Source organism: Leucoraja erinacea, chromosome 5, assembly GCF_028641065.1.
Source record: "Leucoraja erinacea ecotype New England chromosome 5, Leri_hhj_1, whole genome shotgun sequence".
NCBI lineage: Eukaryota > Metazoa > Chordata > Chondrichthyes > Rajiformes > Rajidae > Leucoraja > Leucoraja erinaceus.
Genome location: NC_073381.1, coordinates 19,091,222 through 19,114,661, shown reverse-complemented (window position 1 = coordinate 19,114,661; position 23,440 = coordinate 19,091,222). Strand labels below are relative to the sequence as shown.

At 43.8% G+C, this 23,440-nt stretch overlaps 2 protein-coding genes across 9 annotated transcripts in view; one reads left to right on the top strand and one right to left on the bottom strand.

Moving 5' to 3' along the window:
• Window positions 1-16,402, bottom strand: part of tsnax (translin-associated factor X) — a 44,706-nt gene extending 28,304 nt beyond the window's left edge. Inside the window, exons 1-3 of one of the 5 annotated variants that reach the window (XM_055635178.1) lie at window positions 16,360-16,402; window positions 15,492-15,599; window positions 1,968-2,069 (exon numbers count right to left, since the gene is read on the bottom strand). In XM_055635178.1, coding sequence (XP_055491153.1) covers window positions 1,968-2,069; window positions 15,492-15,599; window positions 16,360-16,387 — 238 coding nt within the window. In that variant the 5' untranslated portion in view covers window positions 16,388-16,402. Of the gene's footprint in view, window positions 1-1,967; window positions 2,070-4,505; window positions 4,846-15,491; window positions 15,600-15,663; window positions 15,715-16,359 lie in introns of those variants that run through there. The other 4 variants (XM_055635182.1, XM_055635180.1, XM_055635181.1 and 1 more) reach the window with 4 other exon arrangements.
• Window positions 15,685-23,440, top strand: part of egln1a (egl-9 family hypoxia-inducible factor 1a) — a 90,241-nt gene continuing 82,485 nt past the window's right edge. For 2 of the 4 annotated variants that reach the window (XR_008723431.1, XM_055635174.1), the window contains exon 1: window positions 15,819-16,738. Coding sequence is in view for 3 of the 4 variants with exons in the window: in XM_055635174.1 (XP_055491149.1) it covers window positions 16,013-16,738 (726 nt within the window). In the remaining variant the exon portion in view is untranslated. Of the gene's footprint in view, window positions 16,739-23,440 lie in introns of all 4 variants that reach the window. The other 2 variants (XM_055635177.1, XM_055635175.1) reach the window with 2 other exon arrangements.

The following is a 23,440-nucleotide window of genomic DNA, read 5'->3' as shown; positions in this document are numbered from 1 at the left end:
TTGAACACGTGATTTATTCCATGGTTCATTCAGATTTTAATACCAAATGTCATATAAATATATATATTCTCCATACAAACAACTAGAGTTACAAAGAACAAAATCTTATGAAAAACGTATAATTGGTGCTGCAGGTTAACTGACTTTACCCATGCATATAATGAAACATTCGCAAATATAGTGAGAAAATATAGGAGGATGTACTATATTAATACTGCATTAATAATGCTAATTAATAATAATGAATGCATGGTTCAATATGGAAATCCTGAATTACTTCACTTATAATAAAGTACTTGTGAAGTAGATATTATTCTTATGTGGGTGAATACAGCAAACAAATACACATAAAGCAAGCTCTCATCGATAGTTCAAACGATTTACATATTTTGAGAGAGAGAGAGGAAGTTTGGCCAGAATAAAATGAACTTATTCTCCTACCCTACCTTTCACCACTCCAATCCCGCTGCCAATATCAAGTGCCGATTTGCTACAGGGATTGAAACATCAAGTCCTCTTAGCTCTACTGCAAATAGAGCCAATGAATCTTCATACGATCCAGGACACAATATATTCAAAGCCTCAGTACAATAATGAAGGCCAATCTGAATTATTTGTTCCCATTTGAATCCACAACCTTAAGTATGTTATTAGTCGAGCAGTGAGATATAGAAAAGGAGTGTGAATGTGCAAATGATCAAAATGCAAGAGTGAGCAAGTAGAAAGTGTGCAGAATTGAAATTAGAAAGATGAAAGTGCAAGCGCAAAAAGTGAGAATACAAAAAAAGGAGAAATACAATTTGAGAATATGAGATGGAAGGAAATGTTAAAAATTGAATAAAAACAAAATCAGATAATAATGCACTGTAGTCAGAGACTGTACATCAGATTCATGCTTTTGAAAACAATCAAAGCATATTTTCTGAACTGTCATAACCCTTAGGCGTGTCAGAAAGCACACAACATCATACAAAACCTATCAATTGCCATTCAAAAATAACAAAAACTTTCAAAATTTAATAATGAAAATGATGCACATATCATTAACATATCAGAACATTATAATACTCATAAAAATATTATCCATGTTGGGTCTACTCAAAGGCTATAGATGAACACTCTTGAATTGAATGTATGGCGATGAGGGTCACGTGATGCACAATAAATCTATTCTTATTCTGACAAAACACAAGCAAGGACAGGACTGCACTCTGTTGTAAGTGTGTGTGTGTGTGTGTGCGCATATAATATATATACCCACACACAATTTCCCTCCTGGGATTAATAAAGTTCTATCGTATTGTATCGTGTGTGTGTAGGAAGGAACTGCAGATGCTACTTTAAACCGAATATAGACACAAAAAGCTGGAGAGCCCTGACAATGTAGTATCTACACTGCCTATACACATTTATGGAGCTATAGAACAATAACTCCATATTCAGTAATAATCTATCTACATATTAATAAGTACACAAGCTAAGTGTTTAACTAAGAAACCCAATCCCACTTGAGAATCTAAAATGCCTTTATACTGTTAAACTATGGGACAATAAAAATTAAGCATGTAAATGCCATTATATCATTGGAGTTAACAAGTGGACACCTCCCTTCACTGGTTTGTGGTTGACTTAGGCCCACGATGCCTCAAAGAGAATCAATGGTTTCGTTCTGGTGTCCACAAACCACCCCTCCTCAATACCTGCTATTTATGCTATCAGTCTGCACTATTAACTATGTAAACGTATTGATCAATCTTCTTGTAATTCTATTTCTGAATGCTCATAGTCACATTATTTTTTTTTTTCACGTCTCTCTTATCGTTCCTATTTATTTGTCTGAAACCATTGTATTGATCCTGAAATGTTTTGCCAACAATGAAAGCACAAAGTTGTTCTTAACTAGTGCTGAGCGCTAAAAATTGGATGCAAGTAATAATGAAAGTTGCGGATGAATAGTGCATACTTACACTCGAAAGATAACAGCACAGGTGTCGATGTTACTGTACTTTGCCCCTCCTCTTTTTGGTTACGGGGTTGCATGTTGTCATGCTTTCGCTTTCGAAATCTACCTGAGTTCAAAGGAAAATCCAATAATTACTAATAGGAAAGAACAGCAGATGCTGGTTTATATGATAGGCACAGGCAGCATCTCTGGATAGAGGAATGGGTGATGTTTAGGGGCAAGACCCTTCTTCAGACTGGCAGATATAAGTAAATGAATCCATTACAATCAATCATTCTGAAGAAGCATCTCGACCCGAAACGTCACCCATTCCTTCTCTCCAGACATGCTGCCTGTTCTCCAGAGATGCTGAGTAATGGCCCTGTCTCACAGTGCGAGTCCACCCACGAGTGATCCAGAGTTTAAAACAAATCAAACTCGTGGTAATCAAGTAGAATTAACGTAGCGGGAACGTCGGAACTCGTAACGCTAACGGCAGGTACTTGGGAAAGGGATGGGGGGTGTAGGGGAGGGACGGAGGGGAGGGACGGAGGGGGGCACGGATACAAATAATGTCATACCCCACAAAGGGCAGATGCTGGTTGACAAAAATCTATGGTTCAGGATACCACTCCATCCATTCCAACATCTCTGTCATCTAGCCTGACAAGATCCCATCTCATTCTTCTAAACTTCATAAAACCAGCCTATTTGATCCAATCCCTGCTTGTACGATCGCCCTACTAAAGCAATATTTCAAACATTACTACACTCGTATGATAAGTATTTATTTTCATAAAGAGTCTGAAATTGCACACAATACTCCAGGTGTAATCTCACAGAGGCCCTCTATAGGGTGATTTCACCAAAGGTCAAATGAGCGTAGATCCCCCCTCACGTGACCGAAAATTCTGACTGGAGGACATCTCTGTTTGGTACATGTAAGTGAATGGGGAAACACGCACTTTCCCACCCGTTAAAACCATGGAAAACGGCCGATTTTTGAGCTGAAATTTTCTGTGCTAGTCGGGGTGACCCTGAAGCACAGCGACCTAAATTTTCAGGCAAAACAAAAGATAGAAAGTGAGGTAATTACAAGAGGGAACTGAAGGTAGAAAGCCGCGGAAATGAACAGCTGACAATTGCCGTGGTGATTTTAAGATCCAAAATATCGGGAATTATCGCATTTGCTCGCTGAATTTCATCAAAAGTAAGTTAATAATGCCTTAGTTTTGATGAAATTCAGCGAGCAAATGCGATAATTCCCGATATTTTGGATCTTAAAATCACCACGGCAAATGTCAGCTGTTCATTTCCGCGGCTTTCTACCTTCAGTTCCCTCTTGTAATTACCTCACTTTCTATCTTTTGTTTTGCCTGAAAATTTAGGTCGCTGTGCTTCAGGGTCACCCCGACTAGCACAGAAAATTTCAGCTCAAAAATCGGCCGTTTTCCATGTTTTTAACGGGTGGGAAAGTGCGTGTTTCCCCATTCACTTACATGTACCAAATCGAGAGATGTCCTCCAGTCAGAATTTTCGGTCACGTGAGGGGTGATCTACGCTCATTTGACCTTTGGTGAAATCACCCTATAATCACGCCTGCATTCAAAACATGTAGCAATGAAGGCCAACATGTCATCAACCTTCTCAACTATTTGCTCCTTCTGCTTGTTTGCTTTCAGTGACTAGCACGGAAGGACATCCAGATCCCTCTACACAATAGATAAACATAAAGTGCTGAACGAACTCGGCAGGTCAGGCAGCATCTCTGGAGAAAAGGAACAGGTGACGCTATCCATCACTGTTGCTTTTCCTACTGAATTGAATAAGTTCATATTGGTATCCTGTATCTACATTTATCTGAACACTCACTTTCTAAATTGCTTTGAACCCACTTTGCATCTTCACCTTATCCCAATCCCAGCCAATTTTATATCCTCAAAAAAACTTTGGATTATTAGTCAGTTCCTTCATCTAAATCATTGGTTAATATTGTGAAGAGCTTGGGCTTAAGCACTGATCCCTGCAGTGCCCCACAAATCAATTATGCTAACAAGAGGCATTTATTAACCTACTCATTGATGCCCAGTTTGGACTTCATAATTTTCACTCAATTCCAGATCTCAATGGCCTTGGTCCAAAAACAAATAATAATGAGCTGCAATCTTCTACTTCATTGGAGACCGTCGGGCTATCTTTAATTGGACTTCACTGGACTTTATCTTGCATTATATGTTATTCCCTTTATCCTTCATCTGTACCATCTGGACTGTAATCATGTAGTCTTTCCGCTGACAACCTAGTCCGCAACAAAAACGTGTTTTGCTGTACCTCCGTACACGTGACAAACTAAACTAAACGCATTCCACTTAATTGTTACCACATCCAAACTCCTAAAAGTTTAATTCCTTTCACGACTGAAGCGCAGTGCATGTTGCCGGGATGTAATTTTTTTTTCATTTAATTTCTTGTATTTATCTATAAATGCGTGTCGATCCAATTTTATATTATTCGACCAACGGCCATAGAAACAACCAATATATTACGTCTGAAAGTAAAATACCTTCTTTACTCATCTTGCCTGCTCTCGATAGTCAGACAGGCCGTGTTCCTCCAACAGTTTGATTTTTACTCAAGCTCACACTGTTCCGGTCGAGAGTGAGATTGCCGGCCTAGCTCCCGCCTTGCCTGTTCTGGTCTGATCTGCTAAGGTTGAAACCCTGTCTCGTCTGATCAAACTTCGTCGGGGTCTTGTACAACACCAATTCGGGTTCAGGCTGGTTCCGCGACCTAAGCTCGGTCTAGATTTGGGCCAATACTTGGATAAAGCCCTTCACTCAGGATCCTAAACAGCCATCGGGTCAGACTGCTACCGCGCCAGGACCCCGCAGGTGTAACCACATGCTTTCCTGAACCGCCTTCCATTCCAAAACACATTCGTATTTTTATATTTAAGGTACAAAAGTTAGAACCAAAAATTGACAATACTGCAAAACAATAATATGTCATTAGACCGCTTTATTGAGTAACGATGACTCAGGCTAGAGCGACAGCCACCTCTAACTACGATACATTTAACCCTTGTATATTCTTAGGATAGCATCAAAGATAAGATCTTTGGATCGCATAGCACTGTTACATCTGGTCTTGTACCCTGTGCAATCACATAGTAAAGATGATGGATTTCGTCTCAAATCGTATGTGCAATATACATTTGCTCGTTTTTACTTCATCGGCGTGTGTGAACAAAAATATTCCTTTATCGGTGGGAGTAGACGAGATGTGTCGGAAGGAACTGCAGATAGACACAGAACGCTGGAGTAACTCAGCGGGACAGGCAGCATCTCCGAAGAAAAGGGATAGGTGACGTTACGGGTCGAGACCGTTCTTCAGACTGGTCTCAACCCGAAATTAACCACAACATGCATCCTCTACATGGTATAGGATGCATATTTTACTCGTGCTATCTTGCTATTCATTAATTTTGTAGCTTGTAATTTATTATGTACAAATTGGCTAGTAGAAAATAATCACATTTTCCAGATATGCTGTCTGATCCGCTGAGATACTTAAAAGTTTAAAATTTAAATTACAGTTGATACTGTCTCCTCTACTATATGCCACTTACTCGTAGATGTGCATTCCAAAAACAATAATTTGCTGCTTTAAAAATATAACAAATGCAGAAAACAGCACGTCTAGCAGTATCTTTGCAATGAGAAACATTGTTTCGCTTTCCACAGAAATTCCACAGAACTACTGAGTTTTTACAGTATTCTATTTTTGTCAGTCTTCCAACGTTTGCAGTTTATAAAATAATAATTTGCTGCACAAAAGTATTTTCCTAATGTTAGTTTTAATTCTTTTGCCAATTATCTTAATTATATTTGCTCTAGTTCCAAAATATTACCCCAATAAGGGGTATTGCCTTCATTTATACATCAGATCTGCTCAAACCTCTTCCAAGGAATGAGGTCACTAAAAAAATAAGATTCAATGCAAGATCTATGATTTATTTCCAGAATTAAAAAGTCGCCTCCCAAACTCTGAGAAGTATTTCAGAGTTTGTGGCCAGGGTGAGAGGGGTTAGAGAGCTCAGCAGGTTGGGCAGCATCTGCAAAGAGAATAGACTGTCGACATTTCAGGTTGGGTGTTTCATTATAGACAGATGCAATACACTGAGGAAGCAAGCAGAAAGAGAGAGGGCCTACAAACTACCCTGAGAAAATCCCATAAATTATTTGATGGATACTAGAGAATCATAATTTTTCTGGTAAATGATATGGAGATGGTGATATAGGCCAGAGGTGAAAAGGAGTGTCGATAATGATAGAGGACAACTATGTAAAGCTTTTCCCCATTGTATATATGGGGGTTGGTGTAAATATTAACCCTTAACTTCTACATGTATAGGATAAATGCTCTCATGATAAACTCTGTGCTACCTTGCTATTTGAAAATTTTGTAGCTGTGTAATTTATTATGTACAATTATGGTAGTAGAATATAATCCACGCTACACACACCGATCTACAGTATTGTCTTCTGCCAACGTAACATTTGAATTTTCCAATGTCACACTTACAAACCACTGTTGCTGTCCTGCTCTCCCACCTATTCATTTATGTTGCCTTTCTAAATATATTAAGTGCCAGATCTGTACTGTTTTTCAAATCATTGAGCCTCTAATCCCCACTTCCAGTGAGAGAGAAAGAAAATGCTTCATGAGGATGACTTTATTTTTAAACACTGACCTCTAGTTTTAAATTCTGCACAATGGAGTATCTTCTCTAAATCTACCCTATCAATAACCCTCACGGTCTTAAGTGCTTCAATATTGTCCTGTTTCACTCTTCTGATCTTCAGCAATACAACCTTTCCTTATAAGATAACCCGCCCATTCCAGGTACTAACTAAAGCAACCCCTTCACAAAGCAAAGTGTCTTCAATTATTCTGTTAATTTGTTCTAAGTGGCCTGCTGTAGGTTTTAGAGTATTTTAGTCCCAGGAGTCAGTACTCGATCCATTGCTTTCTTAACATATAATAACAATTTGAACTTAAAGTCGATGCTGAGAAATTATACATTTTGGTAGGAAGAATAGGAAGTAGCAGCCTAAAGCCCTTTTAGGGCTCAATTTTAAAAGGATTCCAAGAACAATAAGGTCCAAGGTTATACGTGCACAGATCATTTAAATTGGCATTGCATGTTATGAAATTGATTCAGAAATGCCACGTGGGATTGTGGACTTTATTTATAGAGTAGGCAAACACAGAACTCACAATTAACCTTTGTAAAACCTTGGTTCAGCGCAATTGCTATACTGTCCATTTATGAGCAACACTGAATTGGAAAAATGCAAATGTTTTGGAAATATACCAAAATGATTCCAGGGATGAAGAAATTTAAGTGAATAGACTGGAGAAATTGGGATTGTTCACCTTGGAATAGAGGAGGTTACAAGAAGTTATTGAAGAGATACCCAACATCATTATTTAATCAGTGGTTCTTACCCTTTTTGGCCCCACGACCCCATCCGATATTCTTGGTCTGTACCGTGACCCCCGAAACACAAATTGAAAAAAAACACAGCCCGATTTATTAAAACATGACTGCCAATGCTCAGTCAATGGGATGGCTGAAATTGCTTCACAGCCATCAGGCGATCAAAACGAGGATGAATGCTCGACAGGCAGCACCTCATGTCAGCATCGATCACAAGCCTTTGTTTTCAGAGTTACCATGTGTCAAGAGCCTTGTGTAGCATTAGGAGGTTTAAGGAATTCACCTTGGCGAAAAAGAGAGCCAAGTAAGCAACCTTCATCATGAACAGTTCATCCTGCACCTTTTCATGAAGCTGATTCTCCTTCTCGGTACACCCTCTCTCCATGAACAGCGCTATTTCCTCTTGAAGTTAAATCACATGACTGAGAACTTTACCATGCGAAAGTCAGCGCATCTCTGCATAGAATATCAAAACAGTGCAATCGGCTCCCATTTCTTCACACATCGCTTTGAAGATTCTTAAGTTTATTGTGCTCCCTCGGATTGGTTCACAATTTTCACCACATCTGAAAGCACTTCTCGAAGACCAGGAGAGTCTTCATCGCTAATGCATGGTGATGTATCATGCAGTGGTTGAAGGAAACATGGGGTGTGACATCCTTCACGAAAGCTTTGAAGCCAGATCTGCATCCGACCATGGGAGGTGCCCCATCTGAACACACCCCGACAAGTACTGAAGACATCTTCTCCCCAAGTGGTTGTGGCCAATGGCTCCGAGAACAGGCCGAGAACCTCCTTCATGGCTTCTCCGTCGAGGCAACGCACGTAGACTAGCAGTTGGGAACGAGGCAACATCTGGTGACTCATCCAGTTGCATCTGTTGACTCATCCAATACACTGGTCTGCTCTTCACAGCGCTCACTACTTGCAGCAGAATATCATTACAGGTACTCATATCCAAGATTCGACTTTTGACTGTGTCATTCGAAAGGGAAATCTGCCTGAACTTGTTTGATCCTCCAGCGCTGCTTCATTTTGATGAGCGCAGTGAGCCGTCGAATCGCTGCGGGAACCCTTGAGTGCGGCTTCTTTTTGTTTGAAATAGTCCAAGCACTTCCCCGCCAGGTTGCTGTGACAAGACTCCAAATAGATCTTCAGTGTGCTGGGCTTCGTGCTCTCGTGGCTCAAAACCTTGGCACAGATAACATATTGCGGCTTGACCACGGATTTTTGAACAATGCTAGTGAAACCGAACTTGAGAAATGCTTCACTATACGTGCGCTTCTTGGCAGACATGGTTCACAACACACACAGTTAATGTGCGTATACGTACGCGCTTGCTCGAACAAAATACTGTGTGTAGTATGTACCTTCGTTAGGTTCCTAAAAATGGGCTCAACAAATTGATGTTATTTATGACCCCTTCTTAACCCCCCGGAAAAACTCCAAACCACCCCCATGGAGGTCACGACCCCCAGGTTAAGAACTGTAGAGACACAAACGTGAATAAATGGATTCTTTATTCAGGCATTGTAGGTTAGATATACATGCTTAGCACTCTAACATAATAGTCATTGTTGTTGCTGAGAGGCTGTTGCCTCGTAGGCTCGGTTGAGCTCCTGCTGAGGTGGCAGGACACTCTAATGAAGAGAGAGGAAGAGAGCGAGAGAGGGAAGGTCAGTTCTTATATACTAGGGCACACCCCTATATCATGTGACTCCTTCCCGTGGCTGCCGAGGATTCGCATAGTAAGAGTGGCTTAACCACTATGTGCCGCTATAGCCCCTCCCCAGAACCGGAGGCAGACCGTGAGGGCAGACATCGAAAAAGGGGTGCGAAACATGATCAAGGACGGCTCTTGCTGTGAGGTCGGTGGCACCCCAGCTGTGAGTCGGGACGGAGGGGCCTGCGGGCGCAGTCGACGCTCCGGCTGTGGGCGATCCCGAGGTATGCCGAGGGGTGCCAGAAGACTAACGCAAAAAACGCAGAACGGATGAGGGATAAACCAGTGACGTCGACCAGCAGGGGATTGCTGAGGGCGGTCGAGCTGCTGAGGGCGGTCGAGCTGCAGAGTCACCACTCGACCAGAGGTGGCGCTGCTGATGGCGGTCGGGCTGCAGAGTCACCACTGGAACAGAGGTGGCGCTATTGACGGCAGTCAGCAGTTCGTGCGTTGCTTCAGGCCGGCCAGGGCGGCCATTTTTGTAGTAGCTGGAGTGGCCATTTTTGTAGTCGGTGCGGCAAAATCCGCGCTGCGCGAGGACATCTTCGGGCAGCCGCCCCAGGTAGGCCCGCCCTATCAGGTGGCTAGGCCTTGAGCAGCGGCCAGCGGGGTAATGGATGGACCCGCTCTCTCCCTCCCCTCGCTCGAGGCCGTCAGGCGGGTCAAGGTGATGCTGGGAGCGGAGAGCTGCTACACTCGCAGCCCCTGCAGCAGTTGGTGGAGGAACGGTGGCAGACGTGGCCTCTCAGCCCCGGAGGGCAGCTCCGGGCAGGTCCCGCGGGAGAGAAAGCGAGGGCCAAGGCTGCTGCGCTGCTGACTGCTGCGGTGGGCCAGGGCAGTCGACTCAGGCGGCCTGCGATCAGCTAGAGCAGGCATAGGTGGGAATCAAGCGGACCAACTGCAGCGGCAGGGCACAAGGTGGCGTCCAGATGCCGCGCAGAGTTGATGGCTGCATACATAGCGTTAATTACCATAGAGCTGGGCTGGGCTGTCGGCTGCAGACATCAAGTCACCACCTATTTGAAATCCAAAATATCCGTTTTGGAACGTCGGGGTCACCAATGTCGTGAATAAATGGATTCTTTATTTAGGCATTGTAGGTTAGATATACATGCATGTTTAGCACTCTAACATAATAGTCATTGTTGTTGCTTAGAGGCTGTTGCCTCGTGGGCTCAGTTCAGCTCCTGCTGAGGTGGCAGGTCACTCTCATGAAGAGGAAGAGGAAAAGAGAGAGAGGGAAGGTCAGTTCTTATATACTAGGGCACACCTCTATATCACGTGACTGCCTTCCCGTGGCTGCCGAGGATTCACATAGCAAGAGTTTCTTAACCACTAGGTGCCGCTACAGAACCACTAATTTAAAGGAATGACCAAATGGGTGCAAACTGTTCCCATTGATGGTAGGTTCAAAAACCTTTATAAAAATAAAGGTTATTCATAACAGAACCAAAAGTAATGTAACTTTTTAAAAAACAAAATGAGCAGTGAGGGCTCAGAATCTACTACCTTATTAATACTTGAGGTAGATTCAATTGCAGCAATCAAAAATGAGCTGGATTAGTACCTGAAAGGAAATAAATTGCTAGGGATAGGTAAGGGAGATCAAAGGCACAGTGGAGATGGATGAATTTCCTATAGACCTCCTTCCACGCTGTTGCCATTCAGCAATCATTATACATCCCTCATTTTCCATCTCCTTCTATCCCTTCTAGTTCTCATTGCTTGCTTCTCTCCCCTTTTATTTTCATATTCATTTTCCTTTTCTTTTACCTGTTCATAACATTATCTGTTCCCCTATACATTTTGTATTCTTGTATCCTTACCTTTAACTTGCTCCACTATCAGTGTAATAATGTTCACCCTCTATCCAGAATCCCAACTCATAAAATATGAATCTTTATATAAGGAACTGCAGATGCTGGTTTAAACCAAAGGTAGACACAAAAAGCTGGAGTATCTCAGCAGGACAGGCAGCATCTCTGGAGGGAAGGAATGGGTGACATTTCAGGTCGAGACCCTTCTTCAGACTAGTTAGGGATAAGGGAAACAAGAGATATAGACTATGATGTAGAGAGATACAGAACATTGAATAAAAGATATGCAAAAAAGTAACAATGATAAAGGAAACAGGTCATTGTTAGCTGTTGTTATAGACCGCTCTAATTTCAGGTAGTCCCCACCCTCACATTAGTCTGAAGAAGGGTTTTGACCTGAAACGTTGCCTATTTCCTTCGCTCCATAGATGCTGCCTCACCCGCTGAGTTTCTCCAGCATTTGTCTACCTTTGATTTTCCAGCATCTGCAGTTCCTTCTTAAACATTGTTAGCTGTTTGTTGGGTGAAAATGAGAAGCTGGTGTGACTTGGGTAGGGAAGTGATAGAGAGAAAGGAAATGTAAGGACTACTTGGTTAGAAAAAATAATATTCATACCACTGGGCTGTAAGCTGCCCAAGTCAAATATGAGATGCTGTTCCTCCAATTTTTCATTTAGCCTCACTCTGACAATGGAAGAGACCTCGGACAGAAAGGTCTGTGTAGGAATGGGAAGGAGAATTAAAGTGTTTAGCAACCGGGAGATCAGGTAAGTTCAGGCGGACTGAGCGAAGATGTTCAGCGAAACGATTGCCCAGTCTACGTTTCGTCTCACCAATGCATAAGTGTCCACATCTTGAACAATGGATACAGTAAATGAGGTTGGAGGAGGTGCAAATGAACCTCTGCCTAACCTGAAAGGACTGTCTGGGTCCCCGGACAGAGTCGACGGAGGAGGTATGGGGACAGGTGTTGCATCTTCTGTGGTTGCAGGGAAAGTATCTGGGGAAGGGGTGGTTTGGGTGGGAATGGATGAGTTAACTAGGGAGTTGCGGAGGGAAAGGTCTTTGAAGACGGAACAGGGTGGAGATGGGAAGATGTGACTAGTGTTGGGATCCCGTTGGAGGTGGCGAAAATTACGGAAGGTTATGTTTTGTATGCGATGGCTGATGGGGTAAAAGATCAGAACTAGGGGACTCTGTCTCTGTTGCGACTAGGGGAAAGGGATCAAGAGCAGAGCTGCGGGGTATCGAGGAGACATGAGTGAGGGTCTCATCTATGATGGGAGAGGGGAACCCCCATTCCCTAAAGAATGAGGACATCTTGGATTTCCTGGTAATGGAAACCTCATCTTGAGTGTAGACGGAGGAATTGGGAGTAGGGGATAGAATCTTTGCAAGAAACAAGGTGGGAAGAAGTGAAGTCGATATAGTTGTGGGAGTTAGTGGGTTAGTCGATAGTCTATTTCCTGTGATGGAGACTGCGAGATCAAGAAAGGGGAGATAGGTGTCGGAGATGGTCCAAGTAAATTTGAGTGCAGGATGGAATTAGTGAAGTTGATGAAGTCTATAAGTTCTGCATGGGTACAGTAGGAGCACCTATGCAGTCATCAATGTACAACGTAAATGCCAGTCGTCAATCTTTATATAGAAACATAGAAAATAGGTGCAGGAGACCATTCAGCCCTTTGAGCCAGCACCACTAGTCATTGTGATCATGGCTGATCGTCCCCTATCAATAACCTGTGCCTGCCTTCTCCCCATATTCCTTGGCTCCACTAGCCCCTGGAGCTCTATCTAACTCTTTCTTAAATACCTATCCATTTTCTCCAGAGATACTGCCTGACCCACTGAGTTACTCTAGCACTTTGGTCCAACCATTACTGCCCTATTTTCCAGTTTTCTCACCTCCACTACAATCAGTTTGAAGAAGGATGTAGGCCAGAGTGGTGAATATCTGGAATTCTCTGCCACAGAAGGTAGTTGAGGCCAGTTCATTGCTATATTTAAGAGGGAGTTAGATGTAGCCCTTGTGGCTAAAGGTATCAGGGGGTATGGAGAGAAGGCAGGTACAGGATACTGAGTTGGATGATCAGCCATGCATGGCGGTGCAGACTCGAAGGGCCAAATGGCCTACTCCTGCACCTATTTTCTATGTTTCTATGTTTCTAAAACGTTGCCTATGTTCTCTGTAACAGCAACCACTGTAACAGTAATAGTACAACACTGTAACACTATATTCTACACGCTGGTATTTTTCCTCTTTGCACTACCTGGTGTACGACTTGATTATACTCATTTATGGTATGTTTTGACTGGATAACACGCACATTTTTTCACTGCATATCGGTACATGTGACAACAATAAACCAAATAAATGCAAGTTCTGAAGTGTTAAATTCAGTCTCGGGAACAAACGCGTTCACAGTGTGGGTATCGCTTAAGGGCCTGTCCCACTACGGCGACCTAATTCGCGTGTTTAGAAGAGTTTGCCCTCGACTCATCAGGGCTCTCAACTTTTTTTCCCTGTTGCCAGCTGGGCAACCTTGGCAGCTTTTTAGGTTGCCAAATGACAGTATAGGAGGTCATTTAAGATGGCTTGCATGGTGCGTGCGATAATGTGTCAGACGAAGTGTGTAGTTACCAGTCGGAATTATACTCAATGAAGCATTCACATATTATTTTGGCTTCAAATAAAGTCACAAACGAAACATATTCACCAATCAAGACGTGATATATCCCACAATGACATGCAGCAAAATTATAAGACAGTATCTCAACTCTTTCTACACATTGCAATTAATGCAATTTCTATTAGTTCTTTCCACTTCCAAACTAAAACGTGGTTAGATTATTCAGCATATGATCAACCTGTGTCAATAAATCCTGGACCATGGTAACATATATGCGTAGTATAGTTGTGAATGTTGCTCATTAAATAACTACAGTACTGATACTCCATATTAAGAGCATTGATTTGCCGTTAAAATGAATTCTGTAATAATGTGTCAATGGCAGCAGTGACAATCGAACACTGCGGTTTTAATGTTTCACGTGTTCACAATTAAATTAATGCATTTTTATGGATTAAAACAAATAATAATATTGCGAATTAAAACACATTTGATTGCATTCCGTTATCAAACAGTCAATGTTCGCTCTGAAGACATTTCCAGCACAATTGGGTCAGGGAGGGGGTGTGTGTGAATCAGTGCGGGGTGGATAGATGGCGGGGGGGGGGGGGAGGCAGTCAGTGCAGAATGGATGATTGAGGCAGGTGAATTAGTACGTGTTGGTTGGAGTAGATAAAATTGTGAGGGGAGAGCACGGGGGATATCAGTGGTGTTGAATGGGGGGTTCAGTACGGGATGGATGGGGGTAGACAAAAGTGCTGAGAAATTCAGCGGGTGAGGCAGCATCTATGGAGCAAAGGAAATAGGCAACGTATCGGGTCGAAACCCTTCTTCAGACTGTTCCCCCCATTCTTCTTGAATGGGAGGATTAGTAGAGAATGGATGTGGGGGGGGGGGTAGATCAGCGCAAGATGAATGGGGGGGGGAACGGCCGCGATAGCGGCTCCATCTCCCCCTCCCTCCCTCCCGGCCTCGGCGTGCGGGAGGGTTTTTTTTTAAAACGCCGCTGTCATGGCGAGCGGGGTGCGGGAGGGGGAGAAGGAGCCGCTGTCGCGGCCACTGCTGCCGCTGTTCGGGGCCCGTCATTCCCTCCGACCCTTCCTCACCCCGCACCTAGTATCTTTCCCACGCAATACAGCCGTCACCGCCGACGCAAAACGTCGCGTTCCTTTTCTCCAGAGATGCTGCCTGACCCGCGGAGTTACTCCAGTTTTTTGTGTCTATCTTCGGTACAAACCAGTGTCTGGTTGCTAAGCCAGGCAAAATGACTCGGTGTTTAGGTTGCCCGGCGGCGCTTTGAGTGGTCAGTGGCACCTGGGCAACCGCTAAATTCGAGCCCTGCTCATACTCGCAGCATGGTCGACGCGAGATCCTAGGAGGTCTTTGTAACTCTCCTTCATGCTCGAGAGTAGCCCCGCGTACTCGAGGCCTCAGCTAGGTCACGGCGTATTTTTCATCATGCTGAAAAATGGCCACGAGTGCAAACTCTTCTGAACGCACGGATTAGGTCGCCGCAGTGGGTCAGCCCCTTAAACCAACCGGTAATGTTAAATGCCCGCTAAACTTTGTTAAAAGTTGTCTGGCTTCTTAAAAGTGTCTTCACTCCTTCTCTCCCCCCTTTCCCCCCCTCGCTCCCCCGCTTTCGGGTGTGAATTTCAGACAGCGCTCCCCCGCTTTCCCTGGACCCTGCCTTTGCGATGTATGTGTGTGTGTAGACGGTCGATCCGGCTCGCGGGCCGGTTTTTCAGGCGAGTGCCATCGAGCTTGTCGCTGAAAAGTCGCGTTAGTGGGACAGGCCCTGTCAGTTGCTGTAAGGCAGGCTCCGCCCACCACATCGTTGACTAGAGATAAATAAGGGAAAGGGAACACCGTGTACCAAAGATTATTGCCGTGTACTCTTGTATCAGTCCGGTCAGCGAAGGTTGAAGTCGCCCGCAAACGCTCCACCATGGGAGTCCATCGGCGGCGGCGGTCTCTTCATAAGCTAAGAGAAGGCGAGGCGGCGGCGGCGGCAATGAATGAATAAATAAACAAATAAATAAATAAACCTTGTTATCATCCAGCTCAGCCGCCGAGCACGATGCTGCGCGAGGCGGGCGGTTAGAATTTAAAGTATCTGACAGCGGCCATCCAGGGGTGGACACGGCGCACGTGCACCCACAACAGACCCGCGTGTGTGCGCGCGCATGCATGCGAGCCAGCGTGGGAGGGAAGACTGAGACGAGCGGATTGCTGTCAAGAAAGGCGGCGGAGGGTTTCCTTCTTTTCCCCACCCTCCCTTCCTCTCCCCTTCACCCCCTTTGCCACCCCGATCCACCCGTGTCTTGGCCGCCCCCATCCCCACTTCTCCTTCCTTCTTCCCCCCCCCCCCCCCCTCCCTCTTTTCCCTTTACGAACATGGCTAGCGAAAATCGCCCGGCGCCTGAATCTCGGCCGCCGCCGCCCGTCGATTCAGACCAAAGCTGCGGTCTGTGCGGCAAAATGGAGAAGCTGCTACTGTGCGGACGATGTAAAATGTCTTTCTATTGTAGCAAAGAGCACCAGAAGCAGGACTGGAAGAAGCACAAGCAAGTCTGTAAGGAAGCGGCGAGCCGGCAGGGCCGAGCGACGGACGAGGGTACGCACAACACTTCAGCAAACAGTAACCACCAGCTGCCGCGGCGGCACCTCACACGGGACCCCGTCAATGGGCAACAGCCAGAGAAGAACCAAGAAACTCAAGGAACGGCAGGCCACCTGCTCACCGGAGCAGGCATCAGAAGTCGGAGTCATCGGGGGCCGCACGGTCTGAGCGGCGGCTCTCAGAAACTGGTTCTGGAGTACATTGTTCCATGCATGAACAAGCACGGCATCTGCGTGGTGGATAACTTCCTGGGCGAGGAGACGGGTGACAGTGTGCTGAGGGAGGTGAGGGAACTGCACCGCCGGGGCCGTTTCACTGACGGCCAAGTGGTCAATCAGAAAGGAGACTCCTCCAGGGACATTCGCGGCGACCAGATTACCTGGATTGATGGCAAAGAACCGGGCTGCACGCAGATCGGGATCCTAATGAACAACATGGATGATCTGATCAGGCACTGCAACGGGAAACTGGGCAACTACAATATTAATGGCAGGACGAAAGTGAGTACACCGGCATTGTTCGGATGTCCACGATTCATAGCGTTTAAATATTTTAGTGTAATGCAACATTTAAATAATGTTATCTTCAAGTACGTTTTTTGTCTTGTCATTGCTCCAGCGTTATTGTCTTCAATGTGCAATTTTTCTGAATCTCTTTAATTTAAGAATTATAGTTCTATATAAATTTTGTTGGTGAACGTGGTTTAACCAAATTGATTATTTTTAGAGGAGGTGGAAGAACCCGTGAATTGTGGCTGATCATTCCTGAAGTGCATTTTAAATGTTGGTCTATTTTAAATGTTGGTCTTCAACCTCTTGCAAACACCGATTTACATCCCCTAGTATACTAAATATATCAAAATTCAGATGTTGTTGCACAGGTTTGTTATATGTAGGTTGTACAATGGAATTTATTTTGAGAGGAATAGATCGGGTAAACGCACAGTCTTTTGCCTAGAGTAAGGGGAATCGAGGACCAGAGGAGACATAGGTTCAGGGTGAAGGGGAAAAGATGTAATAGGAATCGGAGGGGTACTTTTTCACACAAAGGTGGTGGGTGGTGTATGGAAGAAGCTGCCAGAGGAGATAGTTGAGGCTGGGACTATCCCATCGTTTAAGAAATAGTTTGACAGATACATGGATAGGACAGGTTTGGTGGGATATGAACCAAGCGCAGGCAAGTGGGACTAGTGTAGCTGGGACATTGTTGGCTGGTGTGGCTGTTTCCACACTGTATCACTCCATGAGTACCTGGATTCTAAACAGCAATAGGGTTCCTCCAGCAGTTTGTGTTTTGTTTTTTTACAAGGTTCTGCAATCTCTTGTCATCAAATAATTATTGATATGTTTTTAGTGTTGTCCCTGTGTTCATCATTTCCATATTAATCAGCAGTTAATCAACATTTAATCAACAGTTCTAAAATTGTTAGAATAATTGGAATTACAACAGAGGATTTGGAAACAATTTCAGGAATTGGAGAGAAAGAAAAGTTAAACCTATTCCTAAGATTTGTTAGTAGACAAAAATGCTGGAGAAACTCAGCGGGTGAGGCAGCATCTATGGAGCGAAGGAATTAGGCAAAGTTTCGGGTCGAAACCCTTCTTCTGATGTTGTTGGGAAAACAGATTTTTTGCAGTCGCATTCTAAAACGGCTGCAAATTCCATGGCCACTTTTACCATCATTGTTGTCGTATAAAGCTTCCAACTTTAATGTTGCTCCTTTCTGTTTCTTGTTAACATACTGTCAATCCTCTAATCTAAGGTAGTGTAACCAATTTTGATGCACTCCTATCATCCCATTCACCATATCATAGAAACATCTGCTGAAACTTTGCTCATTTTTCATCCTGTTGTAGTTTTGCTCTAACCATAACTTGTATTGATTTGTGACCTCCCATTGATTTTACACAGGGTGATGGGTGCCCGGAACTTGCTGCCATGTGTCCTGCTGAGGCAGATAAAACAGAGACATTGAAGAGGCTTTTAGATAGGTACAGAGAATGGAGGGATATGGATCATGTGCAGGCATATGAGTTTTTTCTTGGCATCATATTTGGCACGGACATTGTGGGTCAAAATACCCGTTCATCTGTTGTACTTTTCCCTGTTCTATTTCTCATCTTTGTGTTTAAATTCTTAATTATTTTTGCCCAACCCCTCACATCCCATATCCCACCTTTTATTTTTTTAAATCCTCTTCCCAATACATCTTGATTACTGCCTCATTATTTATCTCGCTCTTCTAACCCTTCTTGCGAACCAGGAACGTGTTTTTAATGTATTTCTGCATTAAGGTGGAAATTGTCAAACACCTATCTAGACAGCGGAGATACAGTATTTTACACTTCAATCCAGTGAACATTGGATGATGTGATATTCCGCTCGTGACTGTTCTGTAATATTTTGGCTCTTTTTTTCCAGTGTTCTTAAAACAAGTATGATACTGTGATTTGGTTTCTTCTAAGTTAAATGATTTTGTTTAAGGAGATGGGAGATGCCATAAAGGTTATTGCATTCAAAGTGAGTATAATTGTGATGATGTTTAATTACCATTCTCTTTCATTATTGTCTGCTAATTGATTTGAAATTAATAAGATGCTCAAATATTCCCACGGTATGTAAGAGAAGATGTTTGGAAAAAAGTCTTGAACCAGATAGTGAAATCAAGTACACGAAAAACTTAGTCCTCACTTGTTCATCTAGTATGTGTTTGATTTCTAACCTTCCTTTGTTCTGAAAAAGGTAATTCATCCAAAACATTTTTTTCATTAAATAGTGCCTGACCTGTTGAATATTTACAGCATGGTTGGTTTTTATTTTTAGATTTTCTGCATCTGCAATATTTTGCTTTTATGTGCCTGGATTATTGCTCTTTGTACAAACTATACGTTGCCTTAATTATCCAGGAGAAACTGCAAGCAGTGCACCCGAGGATTATACTTTTCACCCTATAATGCCTTTGTGAATTTCTAGTTTCTCTTGCCTGTGAGTGGAAGAGATTGTGTGCTTCCCAGCTAAGAAATAGTGTCAAGACTAGTGTGTGGACCTATATTTTGAGGCTAACCAGCCAATTAGATTGTTTCTGCTTTAAGACTGAACCCATGTTATTTGAAGCATCATATCTTTTAAAAAAAACTGAATAAACAGGGAGATTTGTAATAGTTACTATCTTCATCAAAAGTTTCAAATTACGGAATATTATTTTAACCGTATCGGTGATAGTTGTCAGTGATAGTTGATAAATCCAAAAAATCTTTTAATTTGTCAGCAAGCTGGTACACATAGATTTGGGTGTGTAGGTCATTTTGTATATTTCATTGTGTGCTGTCATAAAAAAAAATGTTACATCACTAGTTAAACCAGCTTCTAACTATCAGGTTGAGGTTTGCTTTTGTTGACCTGCAAAATATGGATTGGATACTTAACTAAGGAAGGTTTCTGTTTCATTTAAACATCTGCTCATTGTTGCTAAAAAAACTTGCCACAGATATTCCAGACCCCTTCATGTTGGCAAAACCAAGACCTATTCAGCTTTTGTCAGATTTTTGCAGTTGTAGTTTCTTTCTTTCCTTTCTGAGGTGCTCCTTTTGGACAAACACAACATTTTACAGCTTTGAGCCTGAGAATTCTCAAACGCCTATCAATATTCATCAAATATTTTCAGAGCGGAGGACATAAGGAAAAGCAAAATAGACCATGGAAAATCTTGCTTAAAATCTTAAAAGCAAAGAAATGTACAGGACAGAATGGGTCATTCAGTTCATTTTTCTTACAAGTACTGTTGCGACCCAAGTACTTTCCCGTTACCCCTAACCAATGTTAGTTAATGCACCAAATGATCTGTTTTTTTGCCATAAATGATCAATCACAAAGCCTCCTATACAATAATAGTGCGTGTGAAAATTGTTTTCCAAATTGTTCTGCTTGATCTTAGTAATACCATTATGTAAATTATTTATGGATGCTTATTTCCCAACAAAAGGAAACAATCTTTTCTATTCAAACTAATGTCCCAAGGCTGTTGAAATAAATTAGACTTGCTGTTGGCCTGTGTACAGTAAATATTTATGCAACAACTAAAACACTTTAAAGTTAAACTTTTGACACAATCTTAATCTTCACCAACTGCCTATATTTAGTGACTGCATTAAATACTTTTTTTTTTTAATTGCCTTAGCCATTTTTATTTCCAGTTTTTTTTTAAATCAACAAAATTGAGGAATTCTTGAATTTTTCCTATAATATTATATAATATAATATTATTTATCCTATAATTGCCTCTTAATACTACATGATTACCCTAACTAAGAATTGCCTATTTAGAGTTTACTGATCTCTTTGCATTTTGTACCACCAGACTTGTGGATAAATGTGAGGTTATCCACTTTGGTGGCAAAAACAGGAAAGTAGACTGTTATCTGAATGGTGGCCGATTAAGAAAAGGGGAGATGCACAAAACCTGGGTGTCATAGTACACCAGTCATTGAAAGTAGGCATGCAGGTGCAGCAGGCAGTGAAGAAAGCAAATGGTATGTTAGCATTCATAGCAAAAGGATTTGAGTATTGGAGCAGGGAGGTTCTACTGCAGTTGTACAGGGTCTTGGTGAGACCACACCTGGAGTATTGCGTACAGTTTTGGTCTCCTAATCCGAGGAAATACATTCTTGCCATAGAGGGAGCAGAGAGAAAGTTCACCAGACTAATTCCTGGGATGTCAGGACTTTCATATGAAGAAAGACTAGATAGACTTGGCTTGTACTCGCTAGAATTTAGAAGATTGAGGGGGGATCTTATAGAAAAGTCTTAAGGGGTTGGACAGGCGAGATGCAGGAAGATTGTTCCCGATGTTGGGGAAGTCCAGATCAAGGGGTCACAGTTTAAGGATAAGGGGGAAGTCTTTTAGGACCGAGATGAGAAAAACATTTTTCACACAGAGAGTGGTGAATCTGTGGAATTCTCTGCCACAGAATGTAGTTGAGACCAGTTCATTGGTTATATTTACGAGGGAGTTAGATGTGGCCCTTGTGGCTAAAGGGATCAGGGGGTATGGAGAGAAGGCAGGTACGGGATACTGAGTTGGATGATCCGCCATGATAATATTGAATGGCGGTGCAGGCTCGAAGGGCCAAATGGCCTACTCCTGCGCCCAATTTCTATGTTTCTATGACAAGTAATTTTGGTGCTTTTGATTAGTCAGTTTGGGTGTTTGATTAGATGGTTTCAGAACTGAAGTTGTGTTAATATGCTGAAGTTCGAGGAGAGACCTGATAGAAGTACATAAAATTATGAGAGGCAAAGAAAGGGTGGACAGAACATTTTTCCCACGACGTAAATAAAAAATACTAGAGGCATGGTTTAAGGTAAGAGGGGCAAAGTCTAAAGGAGATGTGCGGAGCAAGCTTTTTTACACACAAGGTGGTAAGTGCGTTGAATGCACTGCCATGGGTGGTGGTGGAGGCAGATGCAATAGTGGCATTCAAGAGACTTTTGGATAGCCACATAGATATTCAGGGTATGAGGGATATGAACTACTTACAGGCAGATAAGGTTGACAAAAATGCTGGAGACGCTCAGCGGGTGGGTTAAGAGCCTGTCCCACGAGCATGCGACCTGCACGCGGCAAGCGGGACCAAACCGGAAACGGGGGCCGCGTGGAGGTCGAGCGAGTGACGTGAAGTTCGAGCGAAGTCCGCAGGAAGTTCGCGCGTGACGTACGGCGTCGAGACGCTGCGCACGCCCGTTGAGGTGGTGCGTACGGCGTCGGGGCGGCTGTGGCCCAGCAGGCCGTTGCCGCGTGGAATTTTTGAACACTGTCAGTTTTTCGAAGCCCCACGCGATGTCTCGACCAGCTCCGCACAACTCCATACGGCTTCCGGCTCAAGCGACCACATTAGGTCGCGCTTGCCGCATGGAGTCGCATGCTCGTGGGACAGGCCCTTTAGCATCTATGGAACGAAGGAATAGGTGACCCTTCAGACTGCTGTGAGGGTGGTGGGGGTGGGAAGAAGGAAGGAGGAGGCGGAGGCGGAGGCAGCATGCTGTGGGAGAGCTGGGAAGGGGAGGGGAAGGAGGGAGAAAGCAAGAATAAACCTGAAATTAGAGAAGTCGATTTTCATACCGCTGGGGTGTAAACTACCCAAACAAAATATGAGGTGCTGCCCCTCCAATTTACGGTGGGTCTCACGCTGGCGTGGAGGAGGTCCAGGATAGAAAGGTTGGATTCGGAATGGGAGGGGGAGTTGAAGTGCTGAGCCACCCGGAGATCAGGTTGGTTAATGCGATCTGCGTGGAGGTGTTGGGCGAAGCGATCGCCAAACCTGCGCTTGGTCTCACCGGTGTAGAGCAGTAGGCACCTAGAGCAGCGGTTGGAGAATGTGCAGGTGAACCTGTGCCTCACCTGGAAAGACTGCTTGGCTCCTTGGATGTAGTCGAGGGGGGAGGTAAAGCGATAAGTGTAGCATTTCCTGCGGTTGCAAGGGAAAGTACCAGGGGTGGTTTGGGTGGGAAGGGACGAATTGACCAAGGACAATAGACAATAGGTGCAGGAGTAGGCCATTTGGCCCTTCGAGCCAGCACCGCCATTCAATGTGATCATGGCTGATTATCCCCAATCAGTAGTACCCCGTTCCTGCCTTCTCCCCTGATTACGCTATTTTTAAGAGCCCTATCTAGCTCTCTCTTGAAAGCATCCAGAGAACCTGCCTCCACCGCCCTCTGCGGCAGAGAATTCCACAGACTCACCATTCTCTGTGTGGAATAAGTGTTTCCTCTTCTCCGTTCCAAATGGCTTATTCCTTATTCTTAAACTGTGGCCCCTGGTTCTGGAATGAGTTACGGAGGGAGCGGTTTCTGCGGAAAGCCGAAAGGGGAGGAGATGAGAAGATGTGGACAGCTGTCGGATCCCGTTGGAGGTGGGGAAAATGTCGGAGGTTTATCTGTTGTATGTGACGGCTGGTAGGGTGGAAGGTGAGGACAAGGGGGACTCTGTCCTTGTTACGAGTGGGGTGATGGAGAGTGAGAGCGGAGCTACGGGATATAGAAGAGACCCTGGTGAGAGCCTCATCTATAGTCGAAGAGGGGAACCCACGTTCCCTAAAGAATGAGGACATCTCCGATGCTTTGATTTGGAACACCTCATCCTGGGTACAGATGCGGCGTAGACGGAGGAATTGGGAGTAGGGGATAGAGTCCTTACAGGAAGC